The sequence below is a fragment of the Diospyros lotus genome, chromosome 9 (assembly GCF_014633365.1).
Source record: "Diospyros lotus cultivar Yz01 chromosome 9, ASM1463336v1, whole genome shotgun sequence".
Taxonomy (NCBI): domain Eukaryota; kingdom Viridiplantae; phylum Streptophyta; class Magnoliopsida; order Ericales; family Ebenaceae; genus Diospyros; species Diospyros lotus.
This window is the reverse complement of record NC_068346.1, coordinates 36,902,362-36,924,441: the sequence shown is the minus strand read 5'-3', so window position 1 is coordinate 36,924,441 and position 22,080 is coordinate 36,902,362. Positions and strand designations below refer to the sequence as shown.

The window sequence follows — 22,080 nt, the reverse complement described above, 5'->3', positions numbered from 1 at the left end:
CATTTGAACATTGTATGCATCTAGGTAATCGTAGGGGTCACTGTCCCCATTGTACTGTGGCATGCTCGGGACTTTGAATTTTCAGGGGAGGGGTTTGAGCTCAACCTCTCTCGTAAATGGCGTCATGTCCCCACGGCCATTATTTTGGCTGTGGAGTCCTTGTTGTGCTTCCAGCTGCCGGACTCTTTAATATTCCTCCACGGTCAAGTCTGGATCCGCAGACTGCTAGGCCTATGATCACTTGCTTCTTTCCCGCTCCAGAGATGGGAACAGGTAATTATCTCCAATATCTTTCTCCGCCAGTGGGGGTCTTTCTTCCTACGGTTGACGAACCCTTCGAGGCGAAGCTGGTGAATCGAGGACAGCCCGTGCTTGAGCCTGGGCCAAGGCCCTGACTGCCTTAGCGAGCTGCATTACTGTATTTTCCAATGCCTCTTGGCGTTGCTGCCAATCTTGGATCCCTTCTATCCCGGCGGTTTAAGCATTGGGTTGGACAGTAACCCACGGGGGCATGCCGGTTGTGTTCTCGGTTGGTGGTGGCAAAAGGACATCTACTATCGGAACAATGGCTATCCTATTTGGTGGAAGATCTCGCGGTTGATTGTAGTGATTTTCTGGTGCGTCGACCACCGCATCGGAGCTTCGTGTATTCCTTCCTCTTACCATGGCTATTGATCAAAGTGACCTATTCCTCTAGCGCTAAAATATCGACGTTCAATTCTAGCCGACCATGATTCGTTTTGGGTCGCAGTGAGTGAATCCAAAATGCTAGGAGGAAGAAGAAGATGGGGAAAGCACAAGAAATTTTTACGTGATTCGACTAGAATGATGCCTACTCCACGACCGCACCCTGATTATTCTTCCAGGGATGTGGTTTCTGATTATTCTTCATGTCCCCCTTATGATATTTCTGACTCCTATTTATAATGAGGGACCTTTACAATTTGCATAAGATATAAAAATACAAAGATGATATAATGGGGGACAAACAGTCCTTATCATCTGCATAAAATTGAGAGTGAGATCCTCATTATGAGGATATGGTTCGCCTCAAATAAAGCAAGTGGTCCCTACCCCCACTGTTCAGCAGCTTTGTTGTTTATGCGAGCTGGAAGGATTTAGACCAGCAAGCTGAACGGTCTAACCAACGAACTAGGAGCTTCATTGGAGGCTCATTGTAAAGATTGTTGGGAGCTTGCTAGAAACTTTGTTGGGAGCTCGCTAGGTTCTAAGATATGAGCTCGAATTTCAACGGTGTATGAACTTGTTTTGATGAGTTTGCTTGGATCTTCTGGGACTTAGGTGATTAGGTCGGCCCATAAGAGGCGATGCGAAAAATATGCATAACATCTCTAATCTTAAGATCGTTAATTTTTTTAAAATACATTTTTGTACCTTAAAAAACAAAAATTAAATACATTAATAACAATATTTGAACTTATAATTTATAAATAATAATTAATTTTTCAAACGACTTTATCACATGCCAAAACTCATTTTATTTAAAACTTTACTTAAAAAATAAAAAAGTGAGAAGTGGCTCTCAGGGGCCCAACACCTTTAAGTGCCTTTGTTTTCTTCTGTTTCCCAAAATGCCCTCTTCTTTCCTCAAAACGTCCAACTTTCTGCTTTATCTAAATCTATGCTAGAGTTATAAAAGTTTCCAAAAGATGCTTTCTTTCTTTCTACAAAGAGTTAGATTACACGTAGCACCCTTTAAGGTTTGCAAGACGGGCGTTCTTCACAAATGTAAAACATTTTAATACGATAAAAATTAGTTAAAATTTAATTATCAATCGATCTCTCTTCTTCTTTAGTTCAACGATGATTTAATCCTCGTCGAACAAAAGAGAAAGAGAAAGTGATTGATAAATTGTTAGATTCTAACCAATTCTCTAAACAAAGGAGAAAGATAAAAGGGTTGGAGAGAAAAAATGCGAACATACTTTCGTCACATTAACAATTTTAATAATGATAGAAGAGAAAAAACGTAACAAGAGTTGTAAAGCCGGGAAAGGTCTCTATCATCCTACCGAACTTCAGATAACGAGTGTAATTTACCCTTCTACAAATTCTATTTCCAAGCATAGGACTAACTGCTCAAGTGTCTGTGATCATATTATATGCCTATCAGAAGTGTGACTAGCACATACTCAGAAATAACATCATAATGTGGGAACCAAGCAAAAGAAGCAAACCAAGCAGTCTACTTCACAAAACAGTGACATCAAACGCTGCTATGGTTCACAAAGAGTAAGCTTCATGAATCATCCAATTGCCAAATTCAATTAGGGTTACTGAGAAAATACAGAAAGAACTGCATAATAACAAGTCAATATGAGAACACAAATAAATAGATCACCAGTACAGGCTGCATTCAACAAACATAAAAGATTATTACCCGTGAAATCGAAACAGAGACGAAATGCTTGCTGTTTACTAGAAACTAGAGGAACAAGAAGAAATCAAACCAAGTGAATCAATTCCAAGAGCTGGATCTTTTCTGGACCAAAGAGACAATAACAGTCGTGTCGTCGAGCTTGCCACCCTTGTATCCCACGTATCCAGCTGCCTGGGCTGCATCTGCAAATGGACTTCTACGAGTTTTTGAGCTCCCTATCTCTTGTGCAATTTCGGCCAGGAATTCTGCTATTTCCTGAGAAGTCCAAGAATTTATCCGCCAAAAAACTTAAAAAAAAAAATTGATGCACAACGTAGAAAGGCTGTTAGTAAGGGACATGTGGATGTGTGCGATCGAGCAGGGTTACTGCTGACTATAAGCACACAACACAACTCCAAGATAAAGCACGCGTGCAGGTCCAATTCACTGAACTTGTAATTTTGTTTTAATCTTTTGGAAGTCTGAGTTTATGGCTGCAAGGTCAGGGGAATCTACTTTTGCTTTGATGTATAGTAACAGTATGAGGTCAGGGAATCGTCTTCTTACTTGTGTAATGCTCATGAAACAGAGAATCTTAAAAATATGAAACAGAGGGGATTAGGACGAACCTCGGGTTTTAAATTGTTTTCTAACGACTTGGAGATTATTAAAGCTATTTCTTGATCATACAGATTGTCGAAAAGGCCATCAGTTGCAGTTACAATCACATCTCCTTCATCCAAATCAATTTTGTACATCTGAAATGCAAATTGTTAAACATCACAAAGTTTCAATTGCTAGTCACTAAATTATTACTCATAACAAATGTTTTCCCACGTACCACATTAGCCTATAATTTCTCAATACCTTGTAGGAAATGGTTTCCAAAGTTTTAATTCTTATCATTGAAAAAGCGTTAGTACCGTAACAAACATACCTCAACAAGTTCGGAGGGATCGGTACCATATTCAATTTGGAAAGGACAGTTGAACTCATAAGAATCTGGGGAGGACCTTGCATAAACAGCACCATTTCTTACAACGATAAATCCCGAGTCTCCAATGTTAGCCACATGAAGAGCCTGATATCGTGAATAACCATCAGTTGATTGCCTTACAAGAAGAAGTGTTGGATTAGCAATATGTGTCTATTTCTTAATTAACATCAACTTATAGGCTGAAGAACAGCAGTTCAGTTCTATGATTGCAAACAATTTCTCAATACTGAAGCAATTCCATACTAACAATTAACCTGGTACTCAAGTAACATATAGTTTTCACTCTCAGTCATTCATGTATACAACAATGACAACAGCATCTGCACATATAGACATGCATATATGCTTGTTTTTCTTCAACTCTTTTTTCCAAAATGAATAAAATCAATAGGAATTATATATAGACAAGCTTGATTCCAAGTGATGCAATGAATATCATTTGTTATAAGCAAAATGTGTAGATAGGGAATATTCTTATTGAAAATGAATTTGTTATGGCAAAATAATAATTTTCAGACTCTTATCTTCCAGTCCCCTAAGTTTAACAGGACAGGGATGAAAAAATCGTCCCCTGGACAGGTCAAGGGTATGAAAAAAAAAGAACAAAAGCCCATAATGTGCTTCTTGCATTTCTATTTACCTTATTATTCTTTTATCCAAGAGTTCTTCAGGAACATTCTTTGTAGCCCTTTATATTTGTCCAATTGGTCAATGGCATTGAGATTAAGTTCCTAACCTTATACTCAAGAATAAAAAACCTGAACATACATTTAAACCCTGAGAAGTAAACAAGGACTTCCCATTAAATAGAGAACACATCACTATTTCTATCTTCTCCATAGAGTAACCCAAGAAACGCAATGTGTTCAATAAAATAATATACAAACTAATGGAAAAAGGACGGAAATCATATCAACAATTTCCTTAAGTAGCTTAAAGTTGTATCCACTACCACCCAGAATCTTAAGACAGGTAAAATTACCTGACCATCAAAGTAAGCCACCAAAATCGTTGATGATCCAGGAGACTTTGACGCAAGAGCACTTCGAGAGAGAACTTCCATAGGATCAGTTAGCAGATTGCTACTAAAATCTGAGACAATCTTTTCACAGTTCTCCATCAGTTCACGGGCATAAATTCCTGTGTTAATCCCTGAATAATGACAATGTAAACCATATTAGATTTAAACAAATATGTCTAGACAAATTTAAGAAATGCCAAAGCTGCATCTTTCAGATTTCAAAGGAAAAAGGGAGAACATGCATTTTCTAAAAGCTGCTTCGAACATTTGTTAATGGAATAGATGTACTGTCAAGGGATTGAATTAATAAAAAATCATGATTAAAAACTTTCACTGTAAAAAAGTAGAAAAGTGCAAATTTATATGGTACATCCAGAACAATATATGTCAAGAAGGATTACCTTTCCGTGACCACTGACCAACTCCATCAGCCACACCCAACCAGTTCTGCCCAGCAATAAAATAAGCATCTTCACCACCTGTCAATGCCTGGCATTCATCTTTACCGAATTACTCACCTATAAATATGTTACTTAAGTTTATGCTAGAAACTGAAGTTAGAACAACCCACTTAACCCCTACCAGACACGGAAATCTACTTCCAGTGTACTAAACTCTCTCCCACGAATAGAATTTTGAGCCCATTACTGAAGTCTCCCTCTAGAAAGGAAAAGAAAAGGAACCAAGGATTATCAGCTTGGCACAGTTATTATGCTTAAGTAATTTCCATTTTTCAAAACATGGTACTCTAAAAATAACACTAACTGATGCTTCTTTTTCTCCTACCTACCAGAATTCCATAAATTCAAACATAGGCCAATCCATAATCAGAATAACTTGGTACAATTTGTTTCCTACAACCCTCTCATTTGCCAAATAGGAAAGTGAATTTGAACTTCAGAAATATTACACAAGCTTGTCGATTTTCTTTCCATCCAAAACATAGACAAAACAAAGAAAATTATATTCATCATATAGAGATACCTTGTCAGGGCGCGGCAATAAGGAAGCACCAGATAATAGGATATATCCCGTTGGTGAGATTTCCCCCCTGTTTAAAAGTTAAAAAAGAAAAAAAGAAAGCAAGAAAGAAAAAAATACAATAATTTGATGATAAATAATTCTTCCATAGTAATATTTTCAGAAACATGCTATAAGTGTTCTTGAAAATTTGAGCAATATAAATTGTTTTTTTTAACCTTGTTAGCATGCCAGGATAAATCCCTCCACGAGTAGATGTTACAAAAGCGACACATCTTTAAACATGAACTTGCATGATTATAATGAGTGAGACCTGGAGAAGTAGCTTCCTAGACAGAATGCGTGTTGGATGCAAAATGAGGGTGGTGAAAAGAAAAAAGAAGAAAAAAAGAAACTGCACCCAAAATAAATGCAACAGAAGTGAGAATGTTACAGTAGCTGTGATACCATTTACACATGAGATAGATTAGAGTGGTAAAGAACAATTAAACTGCTGGCTTTCACTGAATGAGAGGAAGCAAAACAAACATGGGTAAATATTGCAAGCTAGACATGAATCACATGATTGCTGCTGGGGCTTGGCCAATCACATTGCTTAATGAAAAGGAAATATCAAAGAAAGGACCCTCAGGAGTAGACATTTTGTACAAGAAAGAGATGCAGACACCCATGCAGTAAAGAGACACCAAACGTGTGCCCTTTGGTGCTTTAAATCTCAGAAACTAAAACGCACAAGAAGAACATATCACAAGGAGTCCACTAGCTTTTTCACAATGTAGTGATTAAACAATCATGGTGCAAATCCATATTGCAAGGACAGTAATTCAACTGAGACTTTGCACCAGATATAAGGAAAATCAGAAATTCTACTTTTCAATAGAAAAGGAGACTGGAAAGATGAGAACACACATTTCAATTGGAATTTCTTGATAAATCTCCAATTCTATTTCTTGAGAATCTTCCAGCGCCATTTCACCTGGTTCCTCTCCTGTGTCAATCTTAGCTATGATCATGGGGATTTCATTAACACCAGTATTTTCTGTAGTCATTGCAATACCAGCCGTCTCACTTTCCCTACCTCTTCTCACTTCTCTACCTATTTCTTTAACCATAACCTGCCCGCGCTGCTCTCCGACCAAAACCTTCACAACATGAGAATTTTCTGTACTTTCACTTGCAAACCTTCCAAGCTCAATATTGGTTTCCTCGAGTTTAGCATTTCCTTGATCCTCGCTCTTCTCACCGAAGTGGAACACAATGCTACCGTCAGAATACTCTGTACTTACATTAGTAAAATAAATAAATAATGAAATATATTAAATAGTTAAATTGTGTTTGATATAACAAAATAGAGAAAAAGGAAAAAAATTCGCTCATTCATTCATTTAGTTGGTACGAAGGAATTGAATGGCTCGTTCTCTCAAAATGATGTAAAAGCTTTCTATCACAAAATTGATGGAAAGACTTCTCATTTCATGGAGTATATATTATAATAACAATTTTTTTTAATATATAATGACAATTTTATCTTTATATTTTTATCTTAATTACAAAATACCACATATATAAGGCAAAACTCCATCATTTTTCACCTTTCATCAAGCCATTATGTGTGAAAACCTCTTACAGTCACTGCCATCTATCACAAATTAATCTATATTGCTTGACATATGTCCCTAAGGGGGTTATCAAAGAGCGCCAAAAAGACGAAAATGTCATCGCCCAAATTGCAAATTTACAAACCCCGTCATTGCATTGCTCGTTTGCTATCTCCTCTATCCCCTTCCCATGGCTGTTGATGCAACCACTGACTGTTGCTGCCAGTGCCGATCCTCAAGTTTTTAGGGCCCGGGACAAAAGTAAAATTTAGGTCCTCATATATATATATAAATTTAGTGATGAATTCATTCTTATTTTTTAATTAAGACCTAATATGTTCAAATTAACTAAAAATTTAACATTCAAGTAGAGTTGACAATTTTGAACATGACACAGAGTTAAGCGGGTTAGGGTTGGGGTTAATCGGGTTCGGGTTAAAAACGAGTCAATCCATTTATGACACGATTATTTTCATGTCTTAGGTAGGTCAACCTATTTAACCCCTTTATACATGTAATAACCCGTTTAATTAAACGTGTTAATGGGTTGACTCGAACATGTTAACACGATTATATACGAAATGACACGTTTAATTAAAAGGGTTAATAAGTTGATCTTATACACCAAATAACACGTTTAAAACTAAATAACATGTTTAATAGGTGACACAGCACGACCCATTTAAATTAAACGGGTTAAACAGGTCGTGTCGTGTTACAAGTTTAATAAACGTGTCGTGTTTGGGTTAGTTTGATACGTGTGTCTCAACACAACACGATCAAGACCCGCCAACCTGTATTGCCACCCCTATATTCAAGTCAAATAAATTGTATCGATTCAAATTTTAATATAATAAAATTTAGAATAAAATGCTACAATATATAAACAAGATGAATACTTATAACAATTCAATACATTCTTTTTAATCGAACAAAATAAATTCTTTTTCATCCAATCAAAAAAAAAAAAATTCTATATATTGAATATCTAAAGTAAAAATAAATTCTTTTATAATATAAAAATAAATTCTTAATCTAAGCAGGCTTCAAATCCGCTGAAGGAAGCGGACTTGAAGTCCGCAAGGATTTTTTTTTTTTAAAATATTAAATTAATTAATAATTATAATAATATAATATAATATAATATAATATTTATTAAAAACAATTTGGGCCCTCCTTGAATAATGGGCCCAGGGCGGTCGCACTGACCGCCCTGGTCCAGGGCCGGGCCTGGCTGCTGCCATCACCTCGTTGCCTTCGCCTCATCACTTCGCCAAATGCCTAACTCCTAACTGATTTTTGTTAGGAGACAGGTTAGATTAGTTACTGGTGTTAGTTGGTTGGTTTCTGTTTATTTGGTTTGTTTTGGCTAGTTAGTTTGTTTCAGCTTTCTGTTACAGTTCTCTCCATATAAATACTGTAAGTTTGTAAAGATTAATATATGAGAGACCAAGAATTATTCTTCTTCCTCCTTCAAATTGATTTCTCTCCTATCATGAATTTCTCTCAAATTTCCTTTGACAACAGACCAGAATCAAATGGAAAACCAACGAGAATTAAGCAAGAACTCGTGAATATGCAGGCTAAGAGGCTGTTTGGCTTACCCTTTTTAATTGTAATTTTTAAGTTAATTAGTGGTTAGCATAAAAATTGTGTAGTGTTTAAGTTGATAATGTGTTTGGATAAATATGCTATTAAGCTGTCAATTAATAATTATGTGTTTGATTTGTAAAAGCTGATAAGTTGTCAAAACTGACAAAAAGACTAAAATAGACTTGATGTTAAATAATTCAAATAAAATTTATAAAAATACTATTTTTTATAAAAAATTATAAATTAATTTCTAAATATTAGATAAATTATCCATACTTATTAAAAAATATATTAATATAATATATATACATCTTTTTTCTTTTCTTAAAAATATTACTATTAATATATATATATAATATATATACACTTACAGGTGTAATATATATATATATTGTATATACTCTGCTATAGATCGGGGACGCCACCGGTGATGGAGGAGGAGGCCGCGATCGAGGCTAGAGGTGGCACCTGATGATGACGGCGGTAATGGAAGAGAGTTGATGGTGCTCGGCGACGGCTGCAGTAGATCTGGAAGCTGGTTATGCAGCGATGGCGCGACCAACACTTCAGTTGCTTGCGACGGCCCAGCTGGACTACGTCGACGACGGTATGGAGGAGGGGCGACGGCTACGACGACGGTATGGTAGAGCAGAGCTTGAGAGGAAATGATGGAAGAAAGGGAGTTGGGAGAAGATGCAACGGTGTGAGGGCATTTTGATATTTTAATTGGTCAACTTAACAGCATTTTTGGGCAAAGTTGGGGGTACCAACTTTTGAAAAACAACTTTTACGCGAGATAGCTTTTACGCTTAAAATTTTTGCCAAACACTTAATCTTCAAAAGCTGTATAGTTTATACGTTGTAAAATAGCTTATACGCGATCAAACCACTAAGCCAAACAGCCTCTAAGTCAGAAAATTGGTAATATTCCATTGATCAAAATCAGATAATTTATCAAATCAAGACTAATGCTCTAAGCCCAACAATCATTCTAGCTCTTTCAAAGAATTAGTTCACTCGGACCAAAATCAAACAGCTGGTGAGCATACCAGAGGCTGATACGAGCTCCAAGTCCGGCGACGAGAGACACGGCGAATCGGGTTTGCAGAGCAAGGTAAGACAAGGCTGTTTTCTTCTTCCTCTTCTTGTAGGGAGATCAAAAGGGTGCGTTGGAAGAGATGAGAAGGATGATTTTGGGGGTGAAACGCATGGAATGAAGAGAGACAACGAGTTGAAAGATCGAGAGTTGAGGAAGTTACAACACAAATCAGCCATTTTACCTATCTATATAAATATATATATATATATATATTACAGGGACAGTCGTAAAGATATGCTTTGATTGTCGCACACTCTGCATGTAAGAGTATGTTTCGAATATAAAATCTGAGTGTAACGATGAAGATGAAGATGACGAAGAAAAGAATCGAAGATGAAGTGTTTTAGTCTCGAGAGTGACTGTTAAATGAACGAATGAGGGGGGGGGGGGGGGGGGGGGGGGGGGGGGGGGGGGGAGGGGGGGTTATTACATGCCTTTGCGCCCGACCCGTAGATAAAATCTGGATTTGAATAAAATTGGCCTAATTTATATTTATTTATTTTTATTATTTTAATTATATTTTTAAATATGTAATTTTAAATTAATTTAACTTTTATACTTTAATTTTTTGTGTAATAATTCAAACTTTTTATTATTTCAATTATATCCCTAAACTTACATTTAGGAGTCAATTTAACCCCTATACTTTAACTTGAATGAAGTATAATGTGTACTTTGTCATCTCATTTTATAAAGAATGAAACATAACGTGTACTTTGTCATCTCATTTTATATTTTTTTATATAAGAAAATACAAAAGTTAAATTGATTCGAAAATATAAATTCAAAGACGTAATTGAAAAAAAAAAATTGAATTATCACGTGAAAAATGTCAAAGTACAGGGTTTAATCGGAAATTAAGTTTAGAAATATAATTAAAATAATGAAAAATTTAAATGATATCACAAGAAAAAAGTAAAAACAGAACAAAAATATAGATTTGGTCGATAAAATTATTATTAGGAGCTAAGAAATCTAATTAATTAATAAAATTATTTAAATGTTAAAAAAAATATAATAAAATATTTATTTTATTTAAAAGTATGGTGTATTTATTACTGTTTAACCATTGGTTTATGACAAGGATTACCATTACTCAACTACAAATTAATAAGGGTTTTAACAATGTCCCTAAAATGAACTAAATGCACTTTGTTTTCATTACTAATTATGTAACATTTGATATTTTGAAAAAAATAATAATGTGTAATTTTGAATATTAAAAATAATTTCTTAAAGATTTATGATTTTAAGAAATTTAAAGAAAGACAATAAATTTATTGTATTTGAATGGGGAAGTAATCGAGAGTTTGTGATATTTTCAAGACCCAAATTATTATTGTAACCTTCTGGTATTTTGGAAAAATTAAGAATAAATTATTTTTGTGTTGGAAATAAATAAATAAGATGTTGAAAGTGAATATATATATATATATATATTTGTGGGAAAGAATAGAGTATGATGTGTGTATATGTATAGGGGTGTGAGTGGCAAGATTAATATAAAAGGAAAATGATAAAAGAAAAAGAAAGAGAGAGAGAGAAGAGAAAGCAACGAGAGAGATAATTGGGGGTTAGGGTTTCTCTTCAATTTCTTCTTTTTCTTTTTCTTCTATTCTCTTTTTAAATTGAAGCTTCAAGAGAGCAAGTTTGTTCTTGGCGGCAAGTTTTCTTCAAGCAAAATCTTCAAGGAAGTCCAATAAGGCAAATTCCTTCTTATTCTTTTCTTTTCCTTTCATGTTGGATGTCTTTCCATGTTGGATGCAAGTTTTTAATTCCTTCCTTTGCTACTTTATCCCTTGATGATGTTGAGTTGAGGGTTAAAGTTTGGAAAATCTTATAATTTTTGGAGAAAAAGTCATGTTGGTGCTTATGTAGAAAGTAATGTAAATCTCCCTCATTTTTGGTTTATATTCGTTGGTTTCAATTAGATTACGGAGTTGAGTTGACGTGGTTTTACTTCATAACATGTAAAGATTTGATGAATTTAGAGTTAGGATGAGGTATTGAAGGATTTGAAAAGGTCTTGGGATGATTTTGGGGTGTTCCCGGATGGTTCTGTGCGTTTCTGGGTTCATTAGTCGACTATTGGTAGTCAATAGTCAACTATTTAGTGAGTTTCGAAAGATTAGCTCAATCCAGTCGACTAATGAGCTCTCATTAGTCGACTATTCGTAAGTCGACTTTACACTGCGCACCATATAATATTTCAACTATAACTTTTTGTGTAAATATCCGATTGACGAACCGTTTGAAGTATTATAAACTAAACTCGATAAAATTATATTTGGTATATAATTTAGGGCATTTGGAGAAAAATTGGACAAGTTGAAGCCTTGTGAACTAGTAGCTAGAAATCTAAATCTTCAGTTCCAATCCAATAATGTTTTAGTGCTTGGGGCATAACTATTTGTGGTGATATCCAAATTGAAGTCCATCTTTTGTGCCATAGTATAGATTTCATAGACTTGGTTTTAAAAAATTAATTGAGTAATTTGGGTATGAGTTGAGTCCATAGCAGCCATATTAAATTCTATCTAGATACCAGAATTCTTTTGCTATGGGAGAATTGTCTTGCCCCAATTTTATGAAATAAATATATTTCTTTGGGATATGATGTGAATTATTGAGGGGTTAAGAGGTGATGCCTCTAACTGTGGTTCTCTAGTCGGTTGGGAGGGTCTTATTTGGCATTTCTTGACGTGTCTTGCTTTTAATGGTCGAGTAGGGCTTAATCTCCCTACGTTTCTTTATGGAATGATGTCGTACCCTTGTGGGATAGGTTCTAGATGGTTTTTATTTGGGATGGTGTGTATTTCAATTTATTACTATTACATATTGCATGGTGATGCATTGGGACATTGGGCTATGGGTTGCATACATCTGGGATCTTGTTTTGTATTCAGTAGAGACGTGAGCATTAGCATGGCATGGTTGGCTTGTGAGTACCGACATGTGTATTGTAGATGTGTATAGACGCATGGAACATTCGTACGTGTGAGTTCTTATGTGGGCATAGCATGGCCTGATACATGGCTTATGGGGGCCTTGACATCATGTTTCTGCTGCATAAGTCATTGCATTTCTTTATATGTTGCATTGCATGGTTCCTTGCGCGTGCTAGTCTTATCCATGAGATGTACATCTATTTTGGAGACGGAATGACCGTCCTGAAAGAGCGTTGGCTCATGAGTTCTACTATTTCGGGTGTCGGGAGTATCGCTCCAATGGAGCTTCAGCTTGTGATTGTGATGCGTAAGACTGGGGGTTCGAGTCCCACAGCAGCCCGAGATCCCTAAGATCTTTGATGTGGTGGTGATCACGGTTTTATTGTGGTAGCCTGTCATGGCTGTTAGCAGGTTTGTATATGAGTTCTTGAGCGGTTTCGTTCATGGCCTACGCGAACTTCTCAGGAGGTCACCCATCCTTGAACTTCCCCAGTTCAAGCACACTTAACTTGATAGTTCTTTATCTACATTCAGTCCAAAAGGTATCCACCTGGTGTTGTTTTCTTCCTTACTTATCCTCGATATATACTACCCTTCTCTAAACTCTTAGGGTATAATATTCTCCCCCCTTAAGCACATGATGTTCTCGTCATGCGACCTTACAACTAGTCTTAGATCTTCTCCTCTTTGGGGGCTGCCATCCTAAAAGCCTGCTAGAAGCCGCTCCTTGTACAGGCCCTCGAGCCCCAGCGCCACTCCCCGTCTTCACCAAGGGTCGGCTCTGATACCACTTGTAACATCCCGCATCGAGCGATAGGAAGGACCATGACAACTTACCTTGATGGGCAACTTACCTTGATAGGCCTACCGAACTTCCCAGGGGGTCACCCATTCTTAAACTTCCCCAGCTCAAGCACGCTTAACCCAAAAGTTTTTTGCCTACATTCAACGCAAAAGGTATCTAACTGGTGTTGTTTCCTTCCTTACTTATCATCGATATATACTACCCTTCTCTAGGCTCTTGGGGTATTACAATTTTTATGTAGACCTCAAGGACCATATGTGTGCATTTATGCATTTTCGATTTTGACTTGGTATTTTGGTATATGGCATGACTTGATATGTGATACATATTCATGTGTGGGGATGTTGATGGGTGAGTTTGCTATCAGCCATGTTACCCTTTTTCTTCTATATATATATACTTGTTGAGTCTTGTAACTCACTTTTGATTTACATCATTCTAGGTAAGCATGGGAAGGCAGTCAAGAATGGGTTCAGTCGGGCTTAACTTTCCTTTTGATAGATGTCGTGTACAAAGACACCCTAATTGGAAAATTCTTGGGCGTTTTGTCTTGTTTTGAGTCCAGGAATATTATTGTCTTGCTATGCTAGGCATGGTGTTCTATAAAATATATGGGCATGTGAGCTCTAATATTGTCATTGAAAATGTATACTATATGACTTCTACTTTTGTTGCGTATATAAATGAAAAGCTCTTTTGAGATGTTTTGTTTAAGTTTGCATCGGTAACCATTTTTGTGAGGGCTTTCTCTCGAAACTCTTGTGTTTACAAGACTTTCGGGAGTGGGTCCTTACAATTATTAAGTGCTTGAAGTGAAAAAAATATTATAACAATAATTGATGTATAACAAATAATATATATAAAATAAAATAATAGAACAATGAAGTAAGAAAAGTAAAGGTTTATAAGCAAATAATATATATAAAATATATTTACCTAATATAGTAGGATGTTTAGCATAGTTTGCTTATTATTTATTATATAATGTTAGAACCTGTTTGATCACACACATTTTTTTTATGAAAAATGTCTAATCATGTATAATTATTATATATATTTTTTATGAAAACAATCAAATATCCTTAATTTTTTATGAAAAATATATATATGATACAATCATTTAAAATTTCTTTTTATGAAATTCATTTTTCAAGGGGGTCGAGTGATTTTTATTTTCTAGACAATCATTACCTAAAATTAAATTCTAGATAATGCAATTAAATAGAGTCTTAAGGTGTATTTGATAGCATTTAATTAGAAAGGAAAGTATTTTCTAATTTATATCGAAAACAAAAACCATCTTCCTCTTAGATGAAATTTTTCATGAAAAATAGGTAAAAATATACTTTAATGATTGTACCATGAAATTCAATTTTATAAAAAATATAGTACGTTAAATATCAAAGATGAAATTTAATTCCTTAGATTGATATTTTTTAGGTATTTTTTATGCTATTAAATGTATCCATAATATTAAATATAATAATTGAAATTAAAGTGAGAGAGATGGAAATTGATATTTGAGGAAGGCTGCTGTGCATGGTTTGTATACGTGTATATATATAATATATCTATGTTATCATATAATAGTATGGAAAAGTCAAAATTGTGATTAGGGAAAAATATATATAATACATGTTACACTCACATGGAAGTTATGGTGCTATATGTAATTAAGTACATGGGAAGAGAGGGGAAGAAATAAAGTGGCAGGGTATTCTAGAAGATTGGGGAAGATAGAAGTGGCTGCCAGCAGCCACGCGTCCAGCCCACTTCTTTTACCCTCCTCAAATTGCAATTGCTTTGTAATTAAGTAAAAAAGTGTGATGATTAGTCTTGAGAGATAGATTGGAAATTGTGATTGAAATTGATTATAAAAATTTGACTATCAAGATAAAATTGGATATAAATAAGGAAAAGGCGAGCATAGTTAAAGAATTTAGAATGAAGTTAGCAATGCAAAGATTGAAAAATAAAAGAAGAAAGTAAGTGAAAATCTCAAAGTGTGTGACAGGAGTTTCGAGTCGTAATGTTATAAAGGGCGTTATCTCAAGCAAATTTTCTTTTCTTTTTACTTTTAGAGACAATTTCTTATCCCATTATATTTTTCGTGGCAAATCCTCACCCCTTTTTTTTTCGTGATGTGATTTATTCTCTTACAAGCTAATAATCTAGCTACACTTGAACTATTACTTCACAGATGCAAAAACTCTTCATATGATGAAAATTAGTCAAAATTTGATCGTCGATCAATCTGTCTTTCTCTTTGGTTCAACGAAGGTTTAACTCTTGTTGAATTAGAAAAAGAAAGCAATTGACAAACTGTTGAATCCTAACTAATTTCATGAACAGAGGAGAAAAATAAAGGGTTGGAGAGAGAAAATGCGATCATACTTTTGTCACATTAACAGTTTTAATAACGATAGAGGAGAAAAAACGTAACTAGAGTTGTAAAACCGGGGAAGGTCTCAACCATCCTACCAAACTTCAGATAACAAGTGTAATTTACCCTCCTACAAATTCTATTTCCGAGCATAGGACTAACTGCTCAAGTGTCTCTGATCATCTAAATATGCCTATCAAAAGTGTGACTAGCACAAACTCAGAAATAACATCATAATGTGGGAACCAAGCAAAAGAAGCAAACCAAGCAGTCTACTTCACAAAACAGTGACATCAAACGCTGCTCATAGTTCACAAAGAGTAAGCTTCATGAATCATCTAATTGCCAAATTCAATTAGGGTTACTGAGAAAATACAGAAAGAACTGCATGATAACAAGTCAATATGAGAACACAAATGAATAGATCACCAGTACGGGCTGCATTCAACAAACATAAAAGATTATTACCGGTGAAATCGAAACAGAAACAAAATGCTTGCTGTTTACTAGAAACTAGAAGAACAAGAAGAAATCAAACCAAGTTAATCAATTCCAAGAGCTGGATCTTTTCTGAACCAAAGAGACAATAACAGTCACGTCGTCGAGCTTGCCACCCGTGTATCCCACGTATCCATCTGCCTGGGCTGCATCGCAAATGGACTTGTACAAGTTTCTGAGCTCCCTATCTCTTGTGCACTTTTGGCCAGGATTTCTGCTATTTCCTGAGAAGTCCAAGAATTTATTGGCCAAAAAACTTAAACAAAAAAAATGATGCACAATGTAGAAAGGCTGTTAGTAAGGCAAATGCGGGTGTATGCGAGTGGGGTTACTGCTGACTAGAAGCACACAACACAGCTCCAAGATAAAGCACGCATGCAGGTCAAATTCACTGAACTTGTAATTTTCTTTCAATCTTTTGGAAGCCTGAGTTTATGGCTGCATGATCAGGGGAATCTACTCTTGCTTTGTTGTATAGTATGTGGTAGATTGATGTCTTCCTTACTTGTGTAATGTTCATGAAACAGAGAATCTTAAAAATATGAAACAGAGGGGATTAGGATGAACCTCGGGTTTTAAATTGTTTTCTAACGACTTTGAGACTATTGAAGCTATTTCTTGATCATACAGATTGTCGAAAAGGCCATCAGTTGCAGTTACAATCACATCTCCTTCATCCAAATCAATTTTGTACATCTGAAATGCAAATTGTTAAACATCAAAAAGTTTCAATTGCTAGTCACTAAATTATTACTCATAAGAAATGTTTTCCCACGTACCACATTAGCCTATAATTTCTCAATACCTTGTCAGAAATGGTTTCCAAAGGTTTAATTTTTATCACTGAAAAAGCATTAGTACTGTAACAAACATACCTCAACAAGTTCGGAGGGATCAGTACCATATTTAATTTGGAAAGGACAGTTGAACTCATGAGACCTTGGGGAGGACTTTTTATAAACAGCACCATTTCTTACAACGATAAATCCCGAGTCTCCAATATTAGCTGCATGAAAAGCCTGAAATCGTGAATAACCATCAGTTGATTGCCTTACAAGAAGAAGTATTGGATTAGCAATATGTGTCTATTTCTTAATTAACGTCAACTTATAGGCCGAAGAACAGCAGTTCAGTTCCTATGATTGCAAACAATTTCTTAATACTGAAGCAATTCCATACTAACAATTAACCTGATACTCAAGTAACATATAGTTTTCACTTTCAGTCATTCACGTGTACAATGACAACAACATCTGCACATATAGACATGCATATATGCTTGTTTTTCTTTAACTCTTTTTTCCAAAATGAAAAAAATCAATAGGAATTATATATAGACAAGCTTGATTCAAGTGATGCAATGGATATCATTTGTTATAAGCAAAATCTGTAGATAGGGAATATTCTTATTGAAAATGAATTTGTTATGGCAAAATAATAATTTTCAGACTCTATCTTCCAGTCCCCTAAGCTTAACAGGACAGGGATGAGAAAATAGTCTCATGGACAGGTCACGGGTATTAAAAAAAAAAAAAAAGAACAAAAGCCTATAATGTGCTTCTTGCATTTCTATTTACCTTATTATTCTTTTATCCAAGAGTTCTTCAGGAACATTCTTTGTAGCCCTTTATATTTGTCCAATTGGTCAATGACATTGAGATTAAGTTCCTAACCCTATACTCAGGAATAAAAAACCTGAACATACATTTGAATAAAAAACCTGAACATACACTTAAACCCTGAGAAGTAAACAAGGACTTCCCATTAAATAGAGAACTCATCACTATTTCTATTTTCTCCATAGAGTAACCCAAGAAACGCAATGTGTTCAATAAAATAATATACAAACTAATGGAAAAAGGACGGAAATCATATCAACAATTTCCTTAAGTAGCTTAAAGTTGTATCCACTACCACCCAGAATCTTAAGACTGGTAAAATTACCTGACCATCAAAGTAAGCCACCAAAATCATTGATGATCCAGGAGACTTTGACGCAAGAGCACTTCGAGAGAGAACTTCCTCAGGATCAGTTAGCAGATTGCTACTAAAATCTGAGAGAATCTTTTCACAGTTCTCCATCAGTTCACGGGCATAAATTCCTGCATTAATCCCTGAATAATGACAATGTAAACCATATTAGATTTAAACAAATATGTCTAGACAAATTTAAGAAATGCCAAAGCTGCATCTTTCAGATTTCAAAGGAAAAAGGGCGCACATGCATTTTCTAAAAGCTGCTTTGAACATTTGTTGATGGAATAGATGTACTGTCAAGGGATTGAATTAATAAAAAAATCATGATTACAAACTTTCACTGTAAAAAAGTAGAAAAGTGAAAATTTATATGGTACATCCAGAACAATATATGTCAAGAAGGATTACCTTTCCGTGACCACTGACCAACTCCATCAGCCACATCCAACCAGTTCTGCCCAGCAATAAAATAAGCATCCTCACCACCTGTCAATGCCTGGCATTCATTATTACCGAATTACTTACCTATAAATATGATACTTAAGTTTATGCTAGAAACTGAAGTTAGAACAACCCACTTAACCCCTCCCAGACACGGAAATCTACTTCCAGTGTACTCAACTCTCTCCCAAGAATAGAATTTTGAGCCCATTACTGAAGTCACCCTATAGAAAGGAAAAGAAACGGAACCAGGGATTATCAGCTTGGCACAGTTATTGTGCTTAAGTAATTTTCATTTTTTGAAACATGGTACTCTAAAAATAACAGTAACTGATGCTTCTTTCTCCTACCTACCAGAATTCCATAAATTCAAACTTAGGCCAATCCATAATCTGAATAACTTGGTACAATTTGGTTCCTACAACCCTCTCATTTGCCAATAGGAAAGTGAATTTGAACTTCAGAAATATTACACAAGCTTGTCGATTTTCTTTCCATCCAAAACATAGACAAAACAAAGAAAATTATATTCATCATATAGAGATACCTTGTCAGGGTCTGGCAATAAGGAAGCACCAGATAATAGGATATATCCCATAGCTAAGATTTCCTCACTGTTTAAAAGTTTAAAAAAAAAAAAAGAAAGCAAGAAAGAAAGAAAAAAATACAATAATTTGATGATAAATAATTCTTCCATAGTAATATTTTCAGAAACATGCTATAGGTGTTCTTGAAAATTTGAGCAATATAAATTGTTTTTTTTTAACCTTGTTAGCATGACAGGATAAATCCCTCCACGAGGAGTTGTTACAAAAGCGACACATCTTTAAACATGAACTTGCATGATTATAATGAGTGAGACCTGGAGAAGTAGTTTCCAAGACAGAATGCATATTGGATGCAAAATGAGGGTGGTGAAAAGAAAAAAGAAGAAAAAAAGAAACTGCACCCAAAATAAATGCAACAGAAGTGAGAATGTTACAGTAGCTGTGATACCATTTACACATTTACATATGAGATAAATTAGAGTGGTAAAGAACAATTAAACTGCTGGCCTTCACTGAATGAGAGGAAGCAAAATAAACATGGGTAAATATTGCAAGCTAGACATGAATCACATGATTGCTGCTGGGGCTTGGCCAATCACATTGCTTAATGAAAAGGAAATATCAAAGAAAGGACCCTCAGGAGTAGACATTTTGTACAAGAAAGAGATGCAGATACCCATGCAGTAAAGAGACACCAAACGTGTGCCCTTTGATGCTTTAAATCTCAGAAACTAAAACTCACAAGAAGAACATATCACAAGGAGTCCACTAGCTTTTTCACAATGTAGTGATTAAACAATCATGGTGCAAATCCATATTGCAAGGATAGTAATTCAACTGAGACTTTGCACCAGATATAAGGAAAATCAGAAATTTTACTTTTCAATAGAAAAGGAGACTGGAAAGATGAGAACACACATTTCAATTGGAATTTCTTGATAAATCTCCAATTCTATTTCTTGAGAATCTTCCAGCGCCATTTCATCTGGTTCCTCTCCTGTGTCAATTTTATCTATCATCATGGGGATTTCGTTAACACCAGTATTTTCTGTAGTCATTGCAATACCAGCCGTCTCACTTTACCTACCTCTTCTCACTTCTCTACCTATTTCTTTAACCATAACCTGCCCACGCTGCTCTCCGACCAAAACCTTCACAACATTAGAATTTTCTGTACTTTCACTTGCAAACCTTCCAAGCTCAATATTGGTTTCCTCGATTTCAGCATTTCCTTCAACCTCGCTCTTCTCACCGAAGCGGAACACAATGCTACCGTCAGAATACTCTGTCCAATCACATCAAAAATAGAAATAAGAACAGTAAGCACAACTGTCGAGACTACTTGACTCCTAACTGATTTTGTTAGGAGACAGGTTAGATTAGTTACTGTTGTTAGTTGGTTGATTTCTGTTTATTTGGTTTGTTTTGGCTAGTTAGTTTGTTTCAGCTTTCTGTAACAGTTCTCTCCATATAAATACTGTAAGTTTATAAAGATTAATATATGAGAGACCAAGAATTATTCTTCTTCCTCCTTCAAATTGATTTCTCTCCTATCATGAATTTCTCTCAAATTTCCTTTAACAACAGGCCAGAATTAAATGGAAAACCAACGAGAATTAAGCAAGAACTCGTGAACATGCAGGCTAAATCAGAAAATTGGTAATATTCCATTGATCAAAATGAGATAGTTTATCAAATCAAGACAAATGCTCTAAGCCCAACAATCATTCTGGCTCTTTCAAAGAATTAGTTCACTCAGACCAAAATCAAACACCTGAAGAGCATACCAGAGGCTGATACGATCTCCAAGTCCGGCGACGAGCGAGACGGCGAATCGGGTTTGCAGAGCAAGGTAAGACGAGGAGGTTTTCTTCTTCCTCTTCTTGAAGGGAGATCAAAAGGGTGCGTTGGAAGAGATGAGAAGGGTGATTTTGGGGGTGAAACGCATGGAATGAAGAGAGACAACGAGTTGAAAGATCGAGAGTCGAGGAAGTTACAACACAAATCAGCCATGTTACCTATCTACACACACACACACACACATATATATATATATATTACAGGGACAGTCGTAAAGATATGCTTTGATTGTCGCTCACTCTGCGTGTAAGAGTGTGTTTCGAATATCCAATCTGAGTGCAACGATGAAGATGAAGAATTGAAGATGGCTGGGGGGGATGTTATTACATGCGGCCTTTGAGCCCGACCTATAGATAAAATCTGGATTTAAATAAATTTGGCCTAATTTTTATTTTTATTTCTATGTTTTTATATTTTTAATATAATTATTTAAAATTTTATTATTTTAATTATATTTTTAGATATATATTTTAAATTAATTTAATTCTTATATTTTGACTTTTTTTTGTATAATAATCTAAACTTTTTATCGATTCGTTTACACCTCTAAACTTATATTTTCGAGTCAATTTAACCCCAATACTTTAACATAAACAAAAATGTAATGTATACTTTATCATCGTACTTTATCTTTATTTTTTTACATATAAAAATATAAAAATTAAATTGAGTCGAATATAGATTCAATAACGTAATTAAAACGAAAAGTTTGAGTTGCCATGTGTAAAAAAGATCAAATTATAGGGTTTAATCAAATAATAAATTTAGGAGTGTAACCGAAATAACAAAAAATTTAGATAGTATCACAAGAAAAAAGTGAAAGTAGAACAAAAATGTAATACTCCATGTTCGTACGAGGTTGTCACGTAATTTCGATAAGTTTAAAATACCGAAAATTGGTTTAATAACAGTTATAAGTACCAAATCGGTTGCAGGGAATGCCTCGGAATG

General features: G+C 35.1%; 2 protein-coding genes across 2 annotated transcripts; both read right to left on the bottom strand.

The window, feature by feature from the left end:
• Positions 1–1,950: 1,950 nt before the first annotated feature.
• LOC127810153 (probable protein phosphatase 2C BIPP2C1) lies at positions 1,951–9,916 on the bottom strand. The gene is made up of 8 exons (XM_052349439.1): positions 9,620–9,916; positions 6,289–6,655; positions 5,383–5,449; positions 4,800–4,887; positions 4,360–4,529; positions 3,318–3,461; positions 3,010–3,138; positions 1,951–2,656 (listed from the first exon to the last, which is right to left on the bottom strand). Exons 1-8 carry the CDS (start codon positions 9,843–9,845, stop codon positions 2,480–2,482), a joined length of 1,368 nt encoding a protein of 455 aa, XP_052205399.1. The 5' UTR covers positions 9,846–9,916; the 3' UTR covers positions 1,951–2,479.
• A 6,065-nt stretch (positions 9,917–15,981) lies between these two features.
• On the bottom strand, positions 15,982–21,468 carry LOC127810154 (probable protein phosphatase 2C BIPP2C1). The gene is given in 10 exon segments (XM_052349440.1): positions 15,982–16,458; positions 16,461–16,527; positions 16,871–16,999; positions 17,179–17,322; positions 18,248–18,417; positions 18,689–18,776; positions 19,269–19,335; positions 20,188–20,281; positions 20,357–20,554; positions 21,057–21,468. Coding segments are annotated over 10 exon segments (1,290 nt in total). The 5' UTR covers positions 21,283–21,468; the 3' UTR covers positions 15,982–16,351.
• Positions 21,469–22,080: the final 612 nt, after the last annotated feature.